A 16,882-nucleotide genomic window follows, 5' to 3' on the forward strand; every position below is an offset into this window, starting at 1 on the left:
TAAACTCTCATTTATTTATCGATAAAAAGTTAGGAATTAATTCAATCAAAATATGCTTGCATGTAATGGGAAAGAAAAAAAAAAAAAAAGTACGTCGACATGTTATTGCATTGCTTATAACATCAGCATGGTACATACATTATTGATTGTATCTATATACTCAAGCATGAGAAATAAAAGCAGTATGGTATGCATGTTATTCATGGATGCATGTCATGAAGGGACTCCACTTATGGTTCATTCCATGAATGGAACTTATTAGATACATACAACCCAAACGAAAAGGCCACAACAGCAGTTGTAACAACTCCCTTGTTTCTCATCAAAACCTCCACTAGAGCTCTTGACATGTCGCGTTTTTGCTCCAACTTCCTTGTTAATTTTTTAGAATAACCATTATCCATGTACTGTGCATTTTCATTTCTTCTTTCTTCCTTCTTATCTCTATCTTCCTCGTGTTGATAATGACCATGATCCCTCCCCTCATTAACAACTTCGTGTTCCTCACTTACAATTTCTTGTGGCCTTCCAACACTGCCATTATTTGAAGCTCTCTCTATCTCATGACCACTTTCTCTGTGTTCTTGATGTGAAGCTCGCTTGGGGACATGCACGTGAAGGATTTCACTGTCAAAGTTTCCGGATATATTATCCACATCTGAATCTGGTGGCAATGGAAAGGCCAGCTCAAAGTGAATACGTTTCTGTTCATTTGTTTGCCTTTCGCCTTTCACAATTATACGGCCATCGGAGCCATCAACTTGAAGGGTCACCTCCTCCTTCCTAAATTCTGATGTAAGATATGACACAGTCATTCATTTTTTTTATGGGCAAATTTATTTAAGTAGTTAATTTTAAATTTTTATTAGTGAAGAGATTGAAACGATTTCTTCTTTTCCTTTTCCCCTTGAGGTGACAATTAACAGTTAATTATGACAATCTCCCTTCAGTTTACAATTAACAGCTAAGTATGACAAACAGGTTCATGAATATATAAAATAAAATGTGGAACACTATTTTTCATAAAATTTTAAATTTTTTAAATAAAAAAATAAAATTTTAGAAAAATAATGAGATTTTTGGTAATTAAATAAATAAGCAGAAATAATTTTATTAATTAAATTAATAATTTTAAGGTAAATAAAATAAATATACGTCTTTAGAAAAAAATATTTTATTTATTTATTTGATAGAGAGTAAAATAGAATTTTTTATTATAAAATAATAAATTAAAAAAATAGAGTAAATAAAAAGACATATTAGGTCAGATTTCACATTAACGAGTTCTCTCTTCCTCTCAATTTTATTTTCCGTTCTTCCTATCTCAAAACTTTCTCTTTTTTCCGCATACACCTAAATAAAATGACAATCCTAAACTAATCAACCGTTGGATCCTCCTGAAATTTGAACACTATGTTGAGAACTCATTTTTGCACATACACATAGTTGGGATTTGCAAATTAATGTCTGTGATGAGGGGAATGTCCCTCGCACGTAATTCTTTGTTTTCCCGCATATACTCAAACCTATTTAAGTAAAACTATGATCCCAAATTCGTTGACCGTTGGATCATCATATGATTGCTACAACCGAAGTCAAGGAATTTCCAAAGTAATGTCTCTAGCGAGAGAAATTCACCTCGCACGGTGGCAGTGGAATGGAGACTTCTATTCTTTCTCCTTCTCTTCAATGTTTGGAAATCCTAGCAGAGCAACCAGACGAAAAGCTTGAAAAATCTTAGAGAACTTCTAGAGACTTTGCTATCACTGCCGAACTACGCATTTGGACCCGCTTAAAAGTAAGGGATGAGTTTATCACAATTAAGGTTAGAATGAACACGTGTAGGGATTCTTAGAGGATCAAATTGTGATTTGTTTTGGGATGTTTTATTGTAGTGTAATTCTTCCTGTATGATTATGTGAAATTGTTTGAGGAGTTTTACTCCCCATGTTGTGAGAAACATTTTTGTACAATTTGTTTGTGTTTTGGATAAGATTTACTAGATTAGCGTGAAAAATTGTTATATTAGAATTATAAAATTGTGATTGAAATTGTGTATAAGTGATAAATTGAATATGTGATGAATTGTGAGATAACATGTTGCTTTAAAATTATAACATTGTTATTGAGATTGAGTATAAGTGTAAAGTTGAACATGTGTTAATTTACGAGAAACACGTAAACATGTGATGGTGAATTGTGACATTGTGAGATGTTAAATTGTGGACATGAGATATGGCTGTGAATAATACTTGATGTGACAATTACTTGTGTTGTGAGTTGTGAATTATATAATAACCGGATTGGTGTTTACCTTGAGAAAAGTCTTTATGCGCAATATGTTAAAATGAAAGTGTAGGGTTTCAAGTTAGGAACTTGAGGTGTTAAATTGTAGCATGATGTGTTAAATGTGTTTGAAAACAAGTGTGAGGTTGTGGGTATTGTATAATTCATGAGCAGCGTCTGCATGCAAAAGTTGTTTTAGGGTTGGACCTGAATTAGGAAGGTGAGACCCTAATGGATTCTTTGAAGTGCCTTGGGAGTAAATACACTCTATTTGAGTGCTTCTTTAAGCCTATGTTAATCCCATGTGATTGGAGTATTCTCGCAAAACAGAGTGGCCCTGATTGGTCACCTTATGATTTTACCTAGTGAAAATGACCTGACATACCCATTGTGTGGTGTGTCTTGTTATGTATTCTCAGACATCTTGGTGTTGTTTTTCACTAACATAGTACTACATTGCATATAAGCTTGAGTCTTAGTATAATTGTTACATAACGCTTGTAAATTGTTTATTATGAAATTGGTGAGTGTTGTTACGTCTTGAATCAAGTGTGTGATTCACGTGTAATGTGATTGGAGATTGAAAAATGAGTTTTAAATGATAAAGTGGTGAAGTGACGTGAATTGTATTAAGTTGAATTATGTGATAAATATTTTTATGTATTTTGCTTATGTATTTGTTTATCTATATTTTAGTTAGAAATGTAATAGCTCACTCTCTGTGTATTATTTGTGTTTGGATCCTGTGATGATCTCGAACCTTGTGTTCGTAGGAGCAGATGATTAGGCGGATTGCTTTAAGAAACCTTGTGCTGAGGACGTCGGGACACAATACCCTGATAGGATGTGACATTGGGGCATGAAATTTTGTTTTAAATGCATGATGTTTTGAGCTTAAAATATTTCTAACAAGTTTTGTTTGTAATAGTGAAGTGAATGTAAACCTTTTACTTATGTGAAATCTTTTATGTTCATTGAATAAAATCTCATTTTATGTAATTTTGTATTTTCATATATTTTATTATATAAATATGTATATCGAGGTAGAGGATGTCACAAAATAGACAAACGAAACCAAAACATAATAGTAGGGGTGTGTAAACAGACTTAGGTCCATGGACTGGTCCGTAGTCTGCGCGGGTCACGGGCCAAATATTTTTAAAAATCCATGACTTGCAGGATTTGGAACCTCTCCCGTATAATCTGCGGGCTATGTGGATTTGGACCGTAGGGTCTGTGGGTTGGCCCGCAAACCTGCAATCACTAGTCAAGCCCAACTTAAACCCAATTAATTCTAAAAGTCCAATCCAAAATTTCTTTACATTTATGTTGAAAATTTATTTGATTGTGTTAAAATTTTTGTAATTGAGTATTTGTTAGAGATTTATTTAGACTTTTAAAATATATATATATATATATATATATATATATATATATATATATATATATATATATAATTGAGTGTAATTGACTATTTTTTAAGAGAAAAAATATGTTTATTTTAAAATTGTAATTTTTTCAAAAGTAGGCCCGCGGACCGGCCTATTTGACCCGCGAGGTCTGCGAGACTGGAGCGGATCAATATATTAAGTCCGTATAAAAGTGCGGGACGAATTGACCTGATTCGCTGTTAATGCAGACTTACATGGAATGGACCAACTTCTTACCCACCCCTACATACATAATAGTAAAAAATACCACTTGCTAAAACACAAAAGTGTTAATTTGAAGCTATACATTATGAATAATCTACAATAATATTTGATATAATGATAATATATTTCATTTTTCTATGTGAATAAAATTATTTGTTAGTATATTTGTAGTCTATCAGTATAGACTTGTAGTATTGATAAAAAAGATATCATTGGGAGCAAATTTATTGTCACACCTATATGACATTTTTCTCTTGTAGTAAAAATATAACAAGCCGTGAAAAAAAAAACAAGAATTATTGATATTTTGTAAGTATGCACAATTTTTAAATGTAAAAAAAAACTATTCAAGTGCAATTGCTATATAGCACCAATAAATTGTTGATGCTAGGGGTACTTATGATACTATGTCTCTTTAGGTGAAATATTAAATTTGAGTTTTGTGAATAAAAAAATATAATTAAAAAAGAAAAATCTCACTAAAAATAATTAATTAATTACTTATAAAAATTAATCATTAATAAACCTAATGATAATCGGCACCAACAACATTATATTGTAAAAAAAATTGTAGTACAAACTACAAACTGCAGACTGCAGAAGTATAATTGTCGCAATGTGTTGAGTTTTGTGAGTTTTTCACGACAATATTACAATATATATATATATATATATATATATATATATATATATATATATATATATATATATATTTGCTGGACATTTCAGTAATTATATTAATCGTGACCTACTAACCAAGGCTGACAGAAAGATAAAACAACTAACGTCTTAGTTCTAGCGAACCAAAGAAAAAATATTTACTAGTAAAAAATTCAACATATACTTTTTTTCTTTACAAAAATTTAAAATCATATGATGAGGTGTTTGAATTAATACCAGGAAGATCCACAAGAAGAAAATGGCTCGAATGGTCGTCTGTCCATCCCGAATTAGGTACGATCTCTTCAACCACCGCTGCTGCTGCTGCTGCTGCTGAGGTTGTTCTTGTTCCATCCCGTCTTGTAATACCTGCTGCCTCACTGGCCATAGATAATGAATTAAGTAGCAACCGATATATGAACCTAGCCCCAAATTCCAAATACGTTTGTGTTGCAAAGTTGTAACAACGATTGTTAATTTGCACTGTTTATAGAAGAAAACCATAGGAAGAAGAAGCAAGATGCTTTTATAGAGTTAGCCTTCCCTCATATAACCAAATTGGGATGGCTTGCTTTCCATGATTCAACATTCTTATTCCTTGCTTCTACAGTTGTAAGGGTGTGACCTAGGTATAGGTAGTTTCTGAGGTATATTTGGAAAAGCAATTCCTTGCTTTGCTTATTATAATTGTTAATATTTAATGTTCAATCCAATTTTGCTTTTCCTTTGAATTCGCATTAGTACCAAATATGATTATTAAATTAAGGTTTAAATGATTTTTTAACTATTGTAATTTAGTGTTTTTTATTTATTGTTATTGTATTTTTTTTAATCTTTACAAATTATGTTTATTTTATTTTTCATCGTTAACATACTTTTTAAAGTTTAAGACATTATTTAAAGTTCTACAAACATAAAAAATAAAATAAATATAATTTATAATAATTAAAACAAAAATAAACAAAATTTACAAGAAAAAAAAATAAAAAACACTAAATTAAAAAGACTAAAAAGTTACTTAAACCTTAAATTAAATATTCACTGTTAATTTTTTTTTATGCTAGACCTTTTGCAGGGCCGATTTGCATAATATGTTGAACATAAGTAGTAATTGTAAATCTTACATAACCTTTTTTACATTCACCAAACTTACATGGCTTTTTTTTTTTTTTTTTTTTACAGATCATTGTTTACTATTCCTTATGGGGGAAAAAGAAAAAAGAAAGGCTCCGTGCTTCTTTGCTTCCTTCTCTTTCTCATGAAAGAAAGGTATAATGGGCAGGGACAGATTCAAGAGTGTATTAAGGGGATTTGCAAAAAAAATTTGTTCACATAGTGATTTAAATATTTAATTTTAAATAAATATTTATTTAATAAAAATTAAGTTTAAAAATATTTTATTATTAATTTTATAGACAAAATCAAAGATATGATGTACTAATAGAAATTTTTTAAACAAATATCAACTAAAAAATCTATATTTTTTATATTTTTTTTTATTAATATATTTTTTTAATTTTAATTTTTCTACTTTTTTTTATGATATATACATAAAGGATCCTAAGGAAAGGGGGCCAAGACCCTCCTTGCCCCCTTGAATGCATCTCTGAAAATGGGTGTGCATGCAAAGGTGACTTAGAAAATAGAAATAACATTGCTTGTCAAATTAGTTAACACAAAAAAATTTAGGCCTTGATTAATAATGAGGACAAGTTCTGATGGATTATAGAAAGAAAACTGATGTAGACATCTTACAAGAGTACACTTATTAATATAGTCTCTACATTGATTTCTTATGCAATCGATGCCAATTTTTTATTTTAATATTGATTTTAAAATTGATGTCGAAAGAAGACATTTTCAATATCACTAGTTTTAATATTAGTATAAAATTGATGTTATATATCTTTTTTAACCTATGTTAAATTCTTTTTCTATAATAGGGACTCTTTCATCTTTTACCTATTTTTTCCAAAAAAAATATATATATAAACAGAGGTTTCCTTGTAGATACATTTATAATGAATCATTGCAAATTTGTGGAAAAAAAGTTAGAGATGAAAGAAGAAGGGGTGAAGAAATTCAAATGAGGCATAGTAGATTTTTTTCTTTTAGATAGAGACCAAGAGCAATTGAAGTAGAGGCCAATATCAATACTCTTTATGCTGTGGGATGGACGTGCTTCCCAAATTCAAGCCCAATACTACCACACACATAGCCCAAACTAATATATATATTTCCAATCTCTAATTGCCTAAATATCTACTATTTATATGTTAAAAAATAATTAGTTTTTTTTTCTGGGTCAGGAAACAATAGATATTTTCCAACCTATTGGATCATAAATTAATCCTACTTACGGTGTGTAAATACCATCGGTCCAATTTTTTTTTACACATAATAAAAATTAATTATCTCATTAAATAGATAATTTTTATTCATATATACTGCTGACAGTGTGTCAAACATTTCTTAGGATGCCAACCCATTCATATATATTGCTGGCAGTGTGTCACTACATTTCTTAGGATGCCAACCCTTTGAGTTAAAAAAAATCTTGTTAGATATTTTCGGCTGACTCACACCCTTGGCACTTGGCAGTCAAGTAATTCATTTTTTTTATTAGTATTACTTGGTTAGTTGGTGCCCAAATTAAACTTAAACCAACACAGTATATTTAATTTTCAATCTCTCTTTTTCTCTCCAACTCCACGAGACTCTCTTCTCCCTCAATATTCTTCTGCAGCACGAACCAGTAACAACCCCTCCCTAGTTCATTACTTAGTAATCACGAACTATATTTTGAATGGGGATATCATGTGTGTTTTATTTATTATTTCCTTTTTTTAAAAAAAAAATAGTTTTTAAATTAAATGTATTTGATTTAAGGGCCATGTTCAATTTTATGACTGATTGAAGTTCACAACTAGTAGGATAAGCAACTGATTTATTTTGTATACGGATTTTAATTATATTGTTTGTTAATAATAAGATTTCATAATTATTAATTTATACTTCAACTCTTTCTAGTTTCAAAAGGTATTTATAATAATTTTGAAACTTAAAATTTCAGAAAGAGAAAAAAAAAACTATACATTAACAGTATAAAAGATTTTACATTATCAGTGCATATGCATTAAACTCTTTAAAAAAAAATTAGCTATAATTTGAAATCCATTAATATAATAAGATTAGTTTCTGTTTTATATAGATAATCAATTGGCCTTTTGACCAAAATGGGGTATTTTTTTTTTCAAATTTATCAAATAGGAATACTTTTTAAATTAATTCTCATTTAGAAGTAAATCGTATGGATCGATATTCATGACTTTATAGACAGAAGTTGTAAAACTTTATCTAACTTTTTTTTTTAATTTATTCTCATTAAAGTCATGAAATCTCATATAACTTTAGGTAAAATATGAGTTTTGTCACCTCCAAAATCATTATTCACCATATAACTTCAAAGTTGTAATTTCATATGTACCTACAACCTTCATGTTAGAACAATACAAAATATATAAAATTCTATGTAGGCATCAAACAACCTACCATTTCTGAGAAATTTCATGATAATAATAAAAATATAAGTTGAAAAAAAGAAGTTGGATAAATATTTATGATTTTTGGCTATGAAAACATGAATACTTTTATAATTTACTCCTAAATGAGAATTAATTCAAAAATTACCCCATCTAGTAAATTAAAAAAAAAAAAAATTTACCCCCAATTGATCATAATGTCATAATTAGTTATTTTTGTAGAACGTAACGATTGGTTTTTATTTTTATTTTGGAATAAATAGTGTAGGCATATTTATGTTTCACAATTTACTAATAAAAAATGTTTCACAATATTTGTCTAATTATTCAGCTTTTCCATAACCTACAATACTGCTGACTTTCTAATTCATATTTTCACCTTACCTTGTTAGCCTTCTTATTGTTCATCAATGTTTTCCATATGTAATAAAATATCCAAAACTTGGACAAAGAAAGCAAAAGATACTAAAACAAGCCTGCTCTTACTTAAGGGAAAAGGCTTTTCCCTCTTCCCTCACCAGGCGCTTCAATTTTTTGTACATGTCCTTCCTTCAATTAGATTTATTGCTGCTATATTCAATCTTCCACCTATTTATAAGATTTGAAGCTTTGAACATTCCTATGGTAATATATATATATATATATATATATATATATATATATATATATATATATATATATATATATATATATGGCTTACAATAACAATGTTATAGTCAATTGCTTTTACCGATTTTTATTTGGTTTATTATTTTGTTATATAGGGACGTGTAAATAGGAGTTAGTTTCTTTTTATCAATTAGTCACCCACATTATAGGTCATGTAAAAATTATATTGTAAGGCTATTAAGCCAATTGCAGCAGTTTTTTTTTTTTTTTTTTTTTAGATTTAAGGAAGAGCATTCTCTCTGAAAATTCATATGTCATTGTTCTCTTTTAACAATTAATATCATAGCTCTATTATAGGGGCCTGATATTGAGTGCATGTGAGGAAAACAGTGAATGTGAGTCAAGAAAGAAACTGCAAATTTTCTCTCAAGTAGCAGGAGTTGAGAAGAATGGTAGAAGGTGGTGGTAGCAGTTTTGTGCAACCTGCGATTCCAAGGTTTGATGGTCATTATTATGATCATTGGGCAATGTTGATGGCGAATTTTCTCTGTTCCAAATAATATTGGGATCTCATTGGGAATGAGATATTGGTGGTGGCAAATGGAATAAAGCCTACGGAGGCACAACACAAATTGATCTAGGAGTAGAAGTTGAAGGACTTAAAGGTAAAGAATTATCTTTTCCAAGCAATAGATCATGAAGTCCTTGAAACAATCTTCAAGAGGGACACGACAAAAAATATCTGGGATTCAATGAAGCAAAAATTTCAAGGTTCAACCAAGGTCAAAAGGGCTCAACTACAAGCTTTACGCAAAGATTTTGAGATTCTTCAAATGAAGGATAGAGAGACAGTGAATGCATATTTTTCTCGTACTCTAGCCATAGCCAACAAAATGAAGGCTCATGGTGAAAGTATTAGTGAAATAGTCATTATTGCAAAGATTTTGAGATCGATGGTCTCAAAATTTGATTATGTGGCATGCTCAATTGAAGAATCCAACAACTTAGACATGATGACTATTGATGAGTTGTAAAGTAGTCTTCTTGTTCATGAGCAAAGGATGAGAAGTCGTGGAGAAGAAGAGCAGGTTCTAAAGATCTCCCACGATGACAAAGTAGGTAGAGGTAGAGGTAACGGTGCATCCAGAGGAGGTCGAGGAAGAGGAAGGGGAAGACAATCCTTCAATAAAGCTGCTATTGAATATTTCAAATGTCACAAGTTAGGACACTATCAATATGAGTGTCCTGATTGGGAGAAAAATGGAAACTATGCTGAATTGGAAAAGGAAAAAAGATGAAGAATTGTTATTAATGTCTTATGTTGAACTGGAGCAAGCCAAGATGGAACAAGTGTGGTTCCTTGACTTCGATTGCAGCAATCATATGACTGGAAACAAGGAGTGGTTCGCAAAATTGGATGAAAGCTTTAGCCAAACTATAAAACTTGGCAATAACACCAGAATGGATTTTGTGGGAAAAGGTATCATTCGTATGCAAGTGAATGGATTTACTCAGGCAATTGCTGGTGTCTATTATGTTCCTGAACTTAAGAATAATCTATTGAGCATAGGGCAACTTCAAGAAAAAGGCTTGACTATTTTGATTCAACATGGGAAGTGTAGGGCATATCACCCTGAGAAAGGATTAATTATGCATACAAATATGAGTGGAAATAGAATGTTTTCTTTGTTGGCTACCATGATACCAAAAGCTTCTTCATGTTTCCAAACTATATCAGAAAATGAAACTCGTTTTTGGCATTGTCGATTTGGTCACTTAGACTACAACGGACTGAGGACACTTTTTTATAAAATGGTAAATGGGTTGCCTTCGGTCAAGATTCCGAAGAAGATATGCATAGAATGTTTAACTGGCAAGCAACACAGAGACTCTATGCCTAAGAAGAGTTTATGGAGAGTATCAAACAAGCTACAACTTGTGCATGCAGACATATGTGGGCCTATTGAACCAGAATCAAACAGCAGAAAGAGGTACATCCTAAGTTTTATTGTTGATTTCACTCATAAAACTTGGATTTATTTCTTACATGAAAAATCAGAAGCTTTTTCCATGTTTAAAAATTTTAAAGCGTGTGTTGAAAAGGAAACTGGTGCATATATTGCTTCTTTGAGGAAATATGGAGGTGGTGAATTTACCTCAAATGAGTTTGTAGAATTTTGTAAAGATCAAGGCATTAGCAGACAATTGATTGCAACCTATACTCCTCAACAAAACAGAGTTGCAGAGAGGAAACATAGAACGATAATGAACATGGTGCGTTCTATGTTAGCTGAGATGCAGGTTTCTAAAATGTTTTGGCCCGAAGTTGTAAAATAGAGTGTGCATATCCTCAATAGATGTCCTACTGTGGTTGTGCAGAACAAAACCCCAGAAGAGGCATGGAGCGATGTGAAGCCAATGGTTGATTACCTTTGAGTTTTTGGGTGTATAGTTCATGCACATGTCCCAGACTAGAAGAGAAGCAAATTAGATGACAAAAGCAAGAAGTGTATTTTCTTGGTAGTAAGTGATGAATCAAAGGCATACAGATTATATGATTCAGTTTCCAAGAAAATCATCATTAGCAAATATGTGATTTTTCAAGAAGATGAATGCTGGAATTGGGGAAAAAGCAACGAAGAATGCATATTGGATGTTTTAAAGTGGAACGATGACGATGAGAATAACATGGAAGAGAGAATAGAAACAATGAAGAAGAAGGCAACATTGAAGGAGAAGGCATCGATGTTGATATGAGAAACTCAAGTGAAACTGGTGCTTCTTCTAGTGAATCAACTTAAGATTATTCACCAATTTTGAATGAATGGAGGGTGAGAGAACCACCATCTTGGACAATAGACTATGTAACAGGTGAAGGTTTGTCAGATGAAGATGGTTTGAATGCTATGATAATGCTCACTGAAGGTGACCCACTTACATTTGAAGAAGCTGTCAAGAGTAAGAAATAAAGGGATGCAATGATGGCAGAGATTGAGTCAATAGAAAAGAACAAAACTTAGGAGTTAACTATTCTACCAAAAGGGGTGAAGCCAATTGGAGTTAAGTGGGTTTTCAAGATCAAACTTAATGAGAATGGAGAGGTAGACAAGTACAACGCAAGGCTAATGGCGAAGGGGTATGCACAACAGTATGGAGTTGATTATACTGAAGTTTTTGCTCCAGTTGCCAGACTTGACACCATTCGATTAATACTTTCTTTGGAAGCACAAAACAATTGGGATGTTTTTCAACTAGATTTAAAAAGTGCATTTTTTCACAGTGAATTCAATGAAGAAATATTTGTGCAACAACCATTGGGATATGAGAAAAAAGGTGAAGAAGGCAAAGTTTACGAGCTAAGAAAGGCATTGTATGGCTTGAAGCAAACACCAAGGATGTGATATAGCAAGATAGAGGTTTACTTTGTTCGAGAAGGCTTTGAAAGGTGTTTATGTGAACACACATTGTTCATAAAGTCGAAGGAAGTAGGCACCAAATTGTCAAAGGATGAAGCTGAAACCAAAGTTGATGAAACTTTATTCAAACAGGTAGTTGGCAGTACGATGTACTTGACTGCAACTCGACCTGATTTGATGTATGGAGTGAGTCTTATTAGTAGATTCATGTCTTGTCAACTAAATCTCATTGGCTTGCAGCAAAAAGAATATTAAGGAGCACTGCCGGCTTTGCATTCTTACTTGATTCTAGAGCAGTTTCATGGTCTTCTAAAAAACAACCTGTAGTGACATTGTCTACTAGTGAGGTTGAGTACATAGCTGCTATGTTTTGTGCTTGTCAGTGTGTTTGGTTGAGAAGGATTTTAGAGAAACTTGGTCATAAGGAGGAAAATAGTACTTTGATTCAGTGTGACAGTTGTAGAATTGTTATAAAAAAATTCTGTTTTCCATGACAGAAGCAAAATATTTATATAAGGTTTCATTTTCTTAGATATTTGACTAGAGACAAAATTGTGGAGTTGAGCTTCTGTAATTCTCAAGAACAGATTGCAGACATAATGACAAAGCCTCTCAAGTTAGAACAGTTCTTGAAACTACAGAGTATGTTAGGAATGATTAATGCGTCAGTGGTAAACTAAATGTTTGTTTTCTTTTTGCATATAGTTTAAGGGAGAGAATGTTGTAGTAAATTGATTTTACTATTTCTGATTTTTATTTGGTTTATTATTCTGTTATATAGGAACGTGTAAATAGGAGTTAGTTTCTTTTTATCAATCAGTCACCCACGTTATAGGCCATGTAAAACTTGGATCTTATTTGTTTTCTGTTTTATATATATTTTTCCCTTTTAACAAACAAGCAATCAAGTATATATATAGGACATGTAGCAGAAATAACGCATATCCACTCCTCTTGGCAATTTGTATCCTATATTGATACGCACAAAGATATAGCACCAAGTATCTTGTAGTATCATTTGTATTTTGGTTTCTAGTGCAAAGTACGGGAGGATAACTTAAAATGCAAAAAAAATTAAATATACAGGTTGAGAAACACACAATAAAAAAAAACATAATTAAGCCCATAGGCACACACAATTAAAGATCTTCAAGGGAAAGAAACAATATGGAAATTAAAATAGAAACAATAGTCATGGAAACTAGCAAGTTCAGTTTGCTATTCTTTTATGTAATTTGTCTTGCTATATTTCCTACCCTTAACGCTAACATAGGTCACTTCGACCATGTCTGGCATAGGCGATTAAAAGAAGAAAGGGAAGCTGCAAAACAAGCTTAATTACAAGCCTAACCCCACGAAAGTTACTCCTGAGTTCAATGCACATGTTCTCAGGTTTTTTTTTGAAAGGCGTGTACTCAGTTATTATATATGTGCATTGCTTAATTTCTCCTTAACTGGTTAAAAAATATCTAGTTCTTAATCTACTATCACATGATTTTAAACTGTGTATACTGATCATTGACATTGCATGAAAATGTGATTGATGCAGCCACAATTAAAATCATGCAAATAATTTGTCACTTTGTGTTTATTGATCGATTAATAGATGATTGAATATGAAAGTTAATAGAAGTATTTGGGTATGCAGGGCAATGAGAGATAGCTCAAGAAGGGGCTTATCAAACAAATACAATGGTCCATGCAAGGCGACAAATCCCATTGACAAATGTTGGAGATGTGACCCCAATTAGGAGAAAAACCGCAAGAGGCTGGCAGATTGTGCCCTAGGCTTTGGCCACGACACAATCGGGGGAAAAGATGGAAAAATTTACGTGGTGAAAGACTCTTCCAACAATGACCTCGTAAACCCTAAACCAGGGACATTGAGACATGCTGCAATTCAAAAAGAGCCACTATGGATAATTTTTTATCGAAGCATGAACATTAAACTTCATGCGGAGCTTATGCTAACGGATAACAAGACCATAGATGCACGTGGTGCCAATGTGAACATTAGCGAGGGTGCCCAAATAACGTTGCAATATGTGAGAAACATCATCATTCACGGGCTGCACATTCATGACATTAAGAAATGTAGTGGTGGTCTCATAAGAGACTCCATGGATCACTACGGAGTCCGCGCCATGAGTGATGGCGATGCCATTTCGGTGTTTGGATCCACGCATATTTGGATAGATCATGTTTCCTGACCAACTGCAAAGACTGCCTCATCGACGTCGTCAACGCTTCAACTGTTGTTACCATCTCCAACCGCCATTTTACCAAACATAAGGACGTAATCATTTCTAATTCTAATTTTTACCGTTTTATAGAAATTATTTTTATACTTATAGAACCCAATTTTTAACGGTGTCAAATGACATCGTGTGATTTAGGTAATGGATGTCATCGAGTGAGATAAGGATATGTTGTTGTTAGAATATAGTTGGATATTTCAAGTAATGAGGATGTAGTATTTAAGAAGTATAATAAAGTTTAAACAAAAAAGTTTATATGCACAATGACAAATTGTCATAATAAATTGTTAAAAGTAATGTCTACCATAGCTTCTAATAGATAGATTGTGTAAAATTCTTTATACTAACAATGTATAGATATTAAATGCTTATTTTACAGGTGGTGTTAATGTAGTGTCCGTGTGATTCTTAAACTTTTCCATAGCTTCATATCCAATATGTGCTTCTTCCTTGTGTATTTGTGTGGCAGTAACATTGGTTCATTTTGTCATTGATCAGGTTTTGTTATTTGGTGTGAATGATAGCTACTCAGGAGATAAAATCATGCAAGTGAGTTTGGCTTTCAACCATTTCGGGAAAGGATTGATTCAGAGGATGCCAAGGTGTAGATGGGGCTTCTTTCATATTGTTAACAAAGAATACACCCATTGGCTAATGTACGCCATCGTTGGTAGCCAACAACCCACCATCATCAGCCAGGGCAACCGGTTTGTGGCCTCACCAAACCCAAATGCAAAAGAAGTATGCAATGTTAATAAATTTATCATATATAATATAGTTTGTAATTGAATAGCTACGATACAAAACATTTTATATATCAGTGCATATCCTGTTTTCCGATAGTGTTATTCATGCATATAACATAGTCGATAGCTTAATGGGTTAATCAATATGTTGAGTTGATGTAAACTTCCTAATACCTGAGATTATGTTTCAATTTCTATTCAAAATGTGATGCACAAATTTTAAGATAAATTTAATGATCCACAAACTCAATTTTATAAAAAGAAGAGTCTCAATATTTTTACAAACTTCATTGTGTCCCAAAAGTCTGTTTGCTACAATGAAACAAACATGCATTGAGTTTGGATAGAAAAATAATGTTATTTATGCAACAAATTTTCAAAAAATTTCTACAAGTGTTTTATTTTTTATTTTCATTTTAATATTGTATGCATTCACTAATGACATTTTTGTGCATCATGATATAGGTGACAAAAAAGGACTATGCACCCGAAAGTGTGTGGAAGAATTGGAATCAGAGATCAGAGGGTGATTTAATGGTGAATGGAGCCTTCTTTGTTCAATCTGGGAAAAGCATTGCCAAACATCCCAAGGCAGAAATCACAGCAAAACCAGGGAAAGCCGTAGCGAGTCTCACTCGCTTTGCGGGTCCTTTGAAATGTGAACTAAACAAGCCGTGCTAAACCAAATAGACAACTTCTGTGGTTGTAACATAAATAAGTCATGTACATACCAGACCCGAAGTGAATGCTTCAGTGGTGTTTTTTTTTTTGAATTCCTTTTCCTCGCTTTGTTCTTCCTTTTCCCTTGGATATTATTTAATTTGAGGGATCAGTGGCAAAGAAAATAGTAAAACTAAGAAGTACATAGTAAAAGAAGGAAAACACAACAACACATTATTTTAGATTGCGTTTGGATAGAGAATTTTGACCGAAAAAAATAATTTATTAGATAATTTAAATTTCTTTAATTTAAAATTCATTGTTTGGATGTTTTTTTATGAAGAATTTAAATTTTTGGAGAAATTGAACCTTTCAAAAAGTTTGCGTATTTTCTTTATAACCTTCATCCTTTATTCTACCTGAAAATTTTTCAAATCTCATTCTCGAACTCGCAACTCTTCCCTCATGCCGATGATCTTCTTCTTCAAGAAAGACCGTCTGAGCTTGCGGAGCGTTGATCAGGCACGGTCATAGGAGGACACGTAGAACTGCACCTGCAAGTCAAGAAAGCAGTCGTCGCAGCCCATCACATGACGGAGGTGCTCGCTGGTGTGAAGGGCCTGGGTCATGCCCTGCATCGTTGAATGAATGTTGTGTGGTCGAGTGTGATAGTGTACGTCGCCATTTCCCGATTCCCCTGCGACTCCCCATGACACATCAGTATTCTTCTCTTTGGAAACACATCAATCATATCTTATCTTCTCTTTTCTTTGCATTCATTTTCTTTCACCCTCACAATTTTAATTTTTTTTATCCAAGCACAAAATTTTGAAAATAAAAGAATTTCAATTAGAATATTTAAAATTTTTAGAATTTAAAATTTCTCATAATTTTAAATTCCTTCCTCCAAACACATTTAGGAATTGTAGTTATGTATCAATCCTATTTCATTCATGGTTAACGAAATGTTCATCTTTAAAGGATCTCGATCTACTTTACTAATTGTAAGGTCGTGATGATTATAGTATGCATTTTGCATGGATTCATGCG

At 32.3% G+C, this 16,882-nt stretch overlaps 1 protein-coding gene and 1 pseudogene across 1 annotated transcript; one reads left to right on the forward strand and one right to left on the reverse strand.

The window, feature by feature from the left end:
* Nucleotides 1–78: 78 nt before the first annotated feature.
* Nucleotides 79–5,118, reverse strand: LOC100802285 (uncharacterized). Its single transcript, XM_006581892.4, has 2 exons — nucleotides 4,839–5,118; nucleotides 79–790 (listed from the first exon to the last, which is right to left on the reverse strand). Exons 1-2 carry the CDS (start codon nucleotides 4,987–4,989, stop codon nucleotides 231–233), a joined length of 711 nt encoding a protein of 236 aa, XP_006581955.1. The 5' UTR covers nucleotides 4,990–5,118; the 3' UTR covers nucleotides 79–230.
* Nucleotides 5,119–13,820: 8,702 nt separating this feature from the next.
* LOC100803337 (probable pectate lyase P59) lies at nucleotides 13,821–15,853 on the forward strand (annotated as a pseudogene).
* Nucleotides 15,854–16,882: the final 1,029 nt, after the last annotated feature.

The sequence above is a fragment of the Glycine max genome, chromosome 6, assembly GCF_000004515.6.
Source record: "Glycine max cultivar Williams 82 chromosome 6, Glycine_max_v4.0, whole genome shotgun sequence".
NCBI lineage: Eukaryota > Viridiplantae > Streptophyta > Magnoliopsida > Fabales > Fabaceae > Glycine > Glycine max.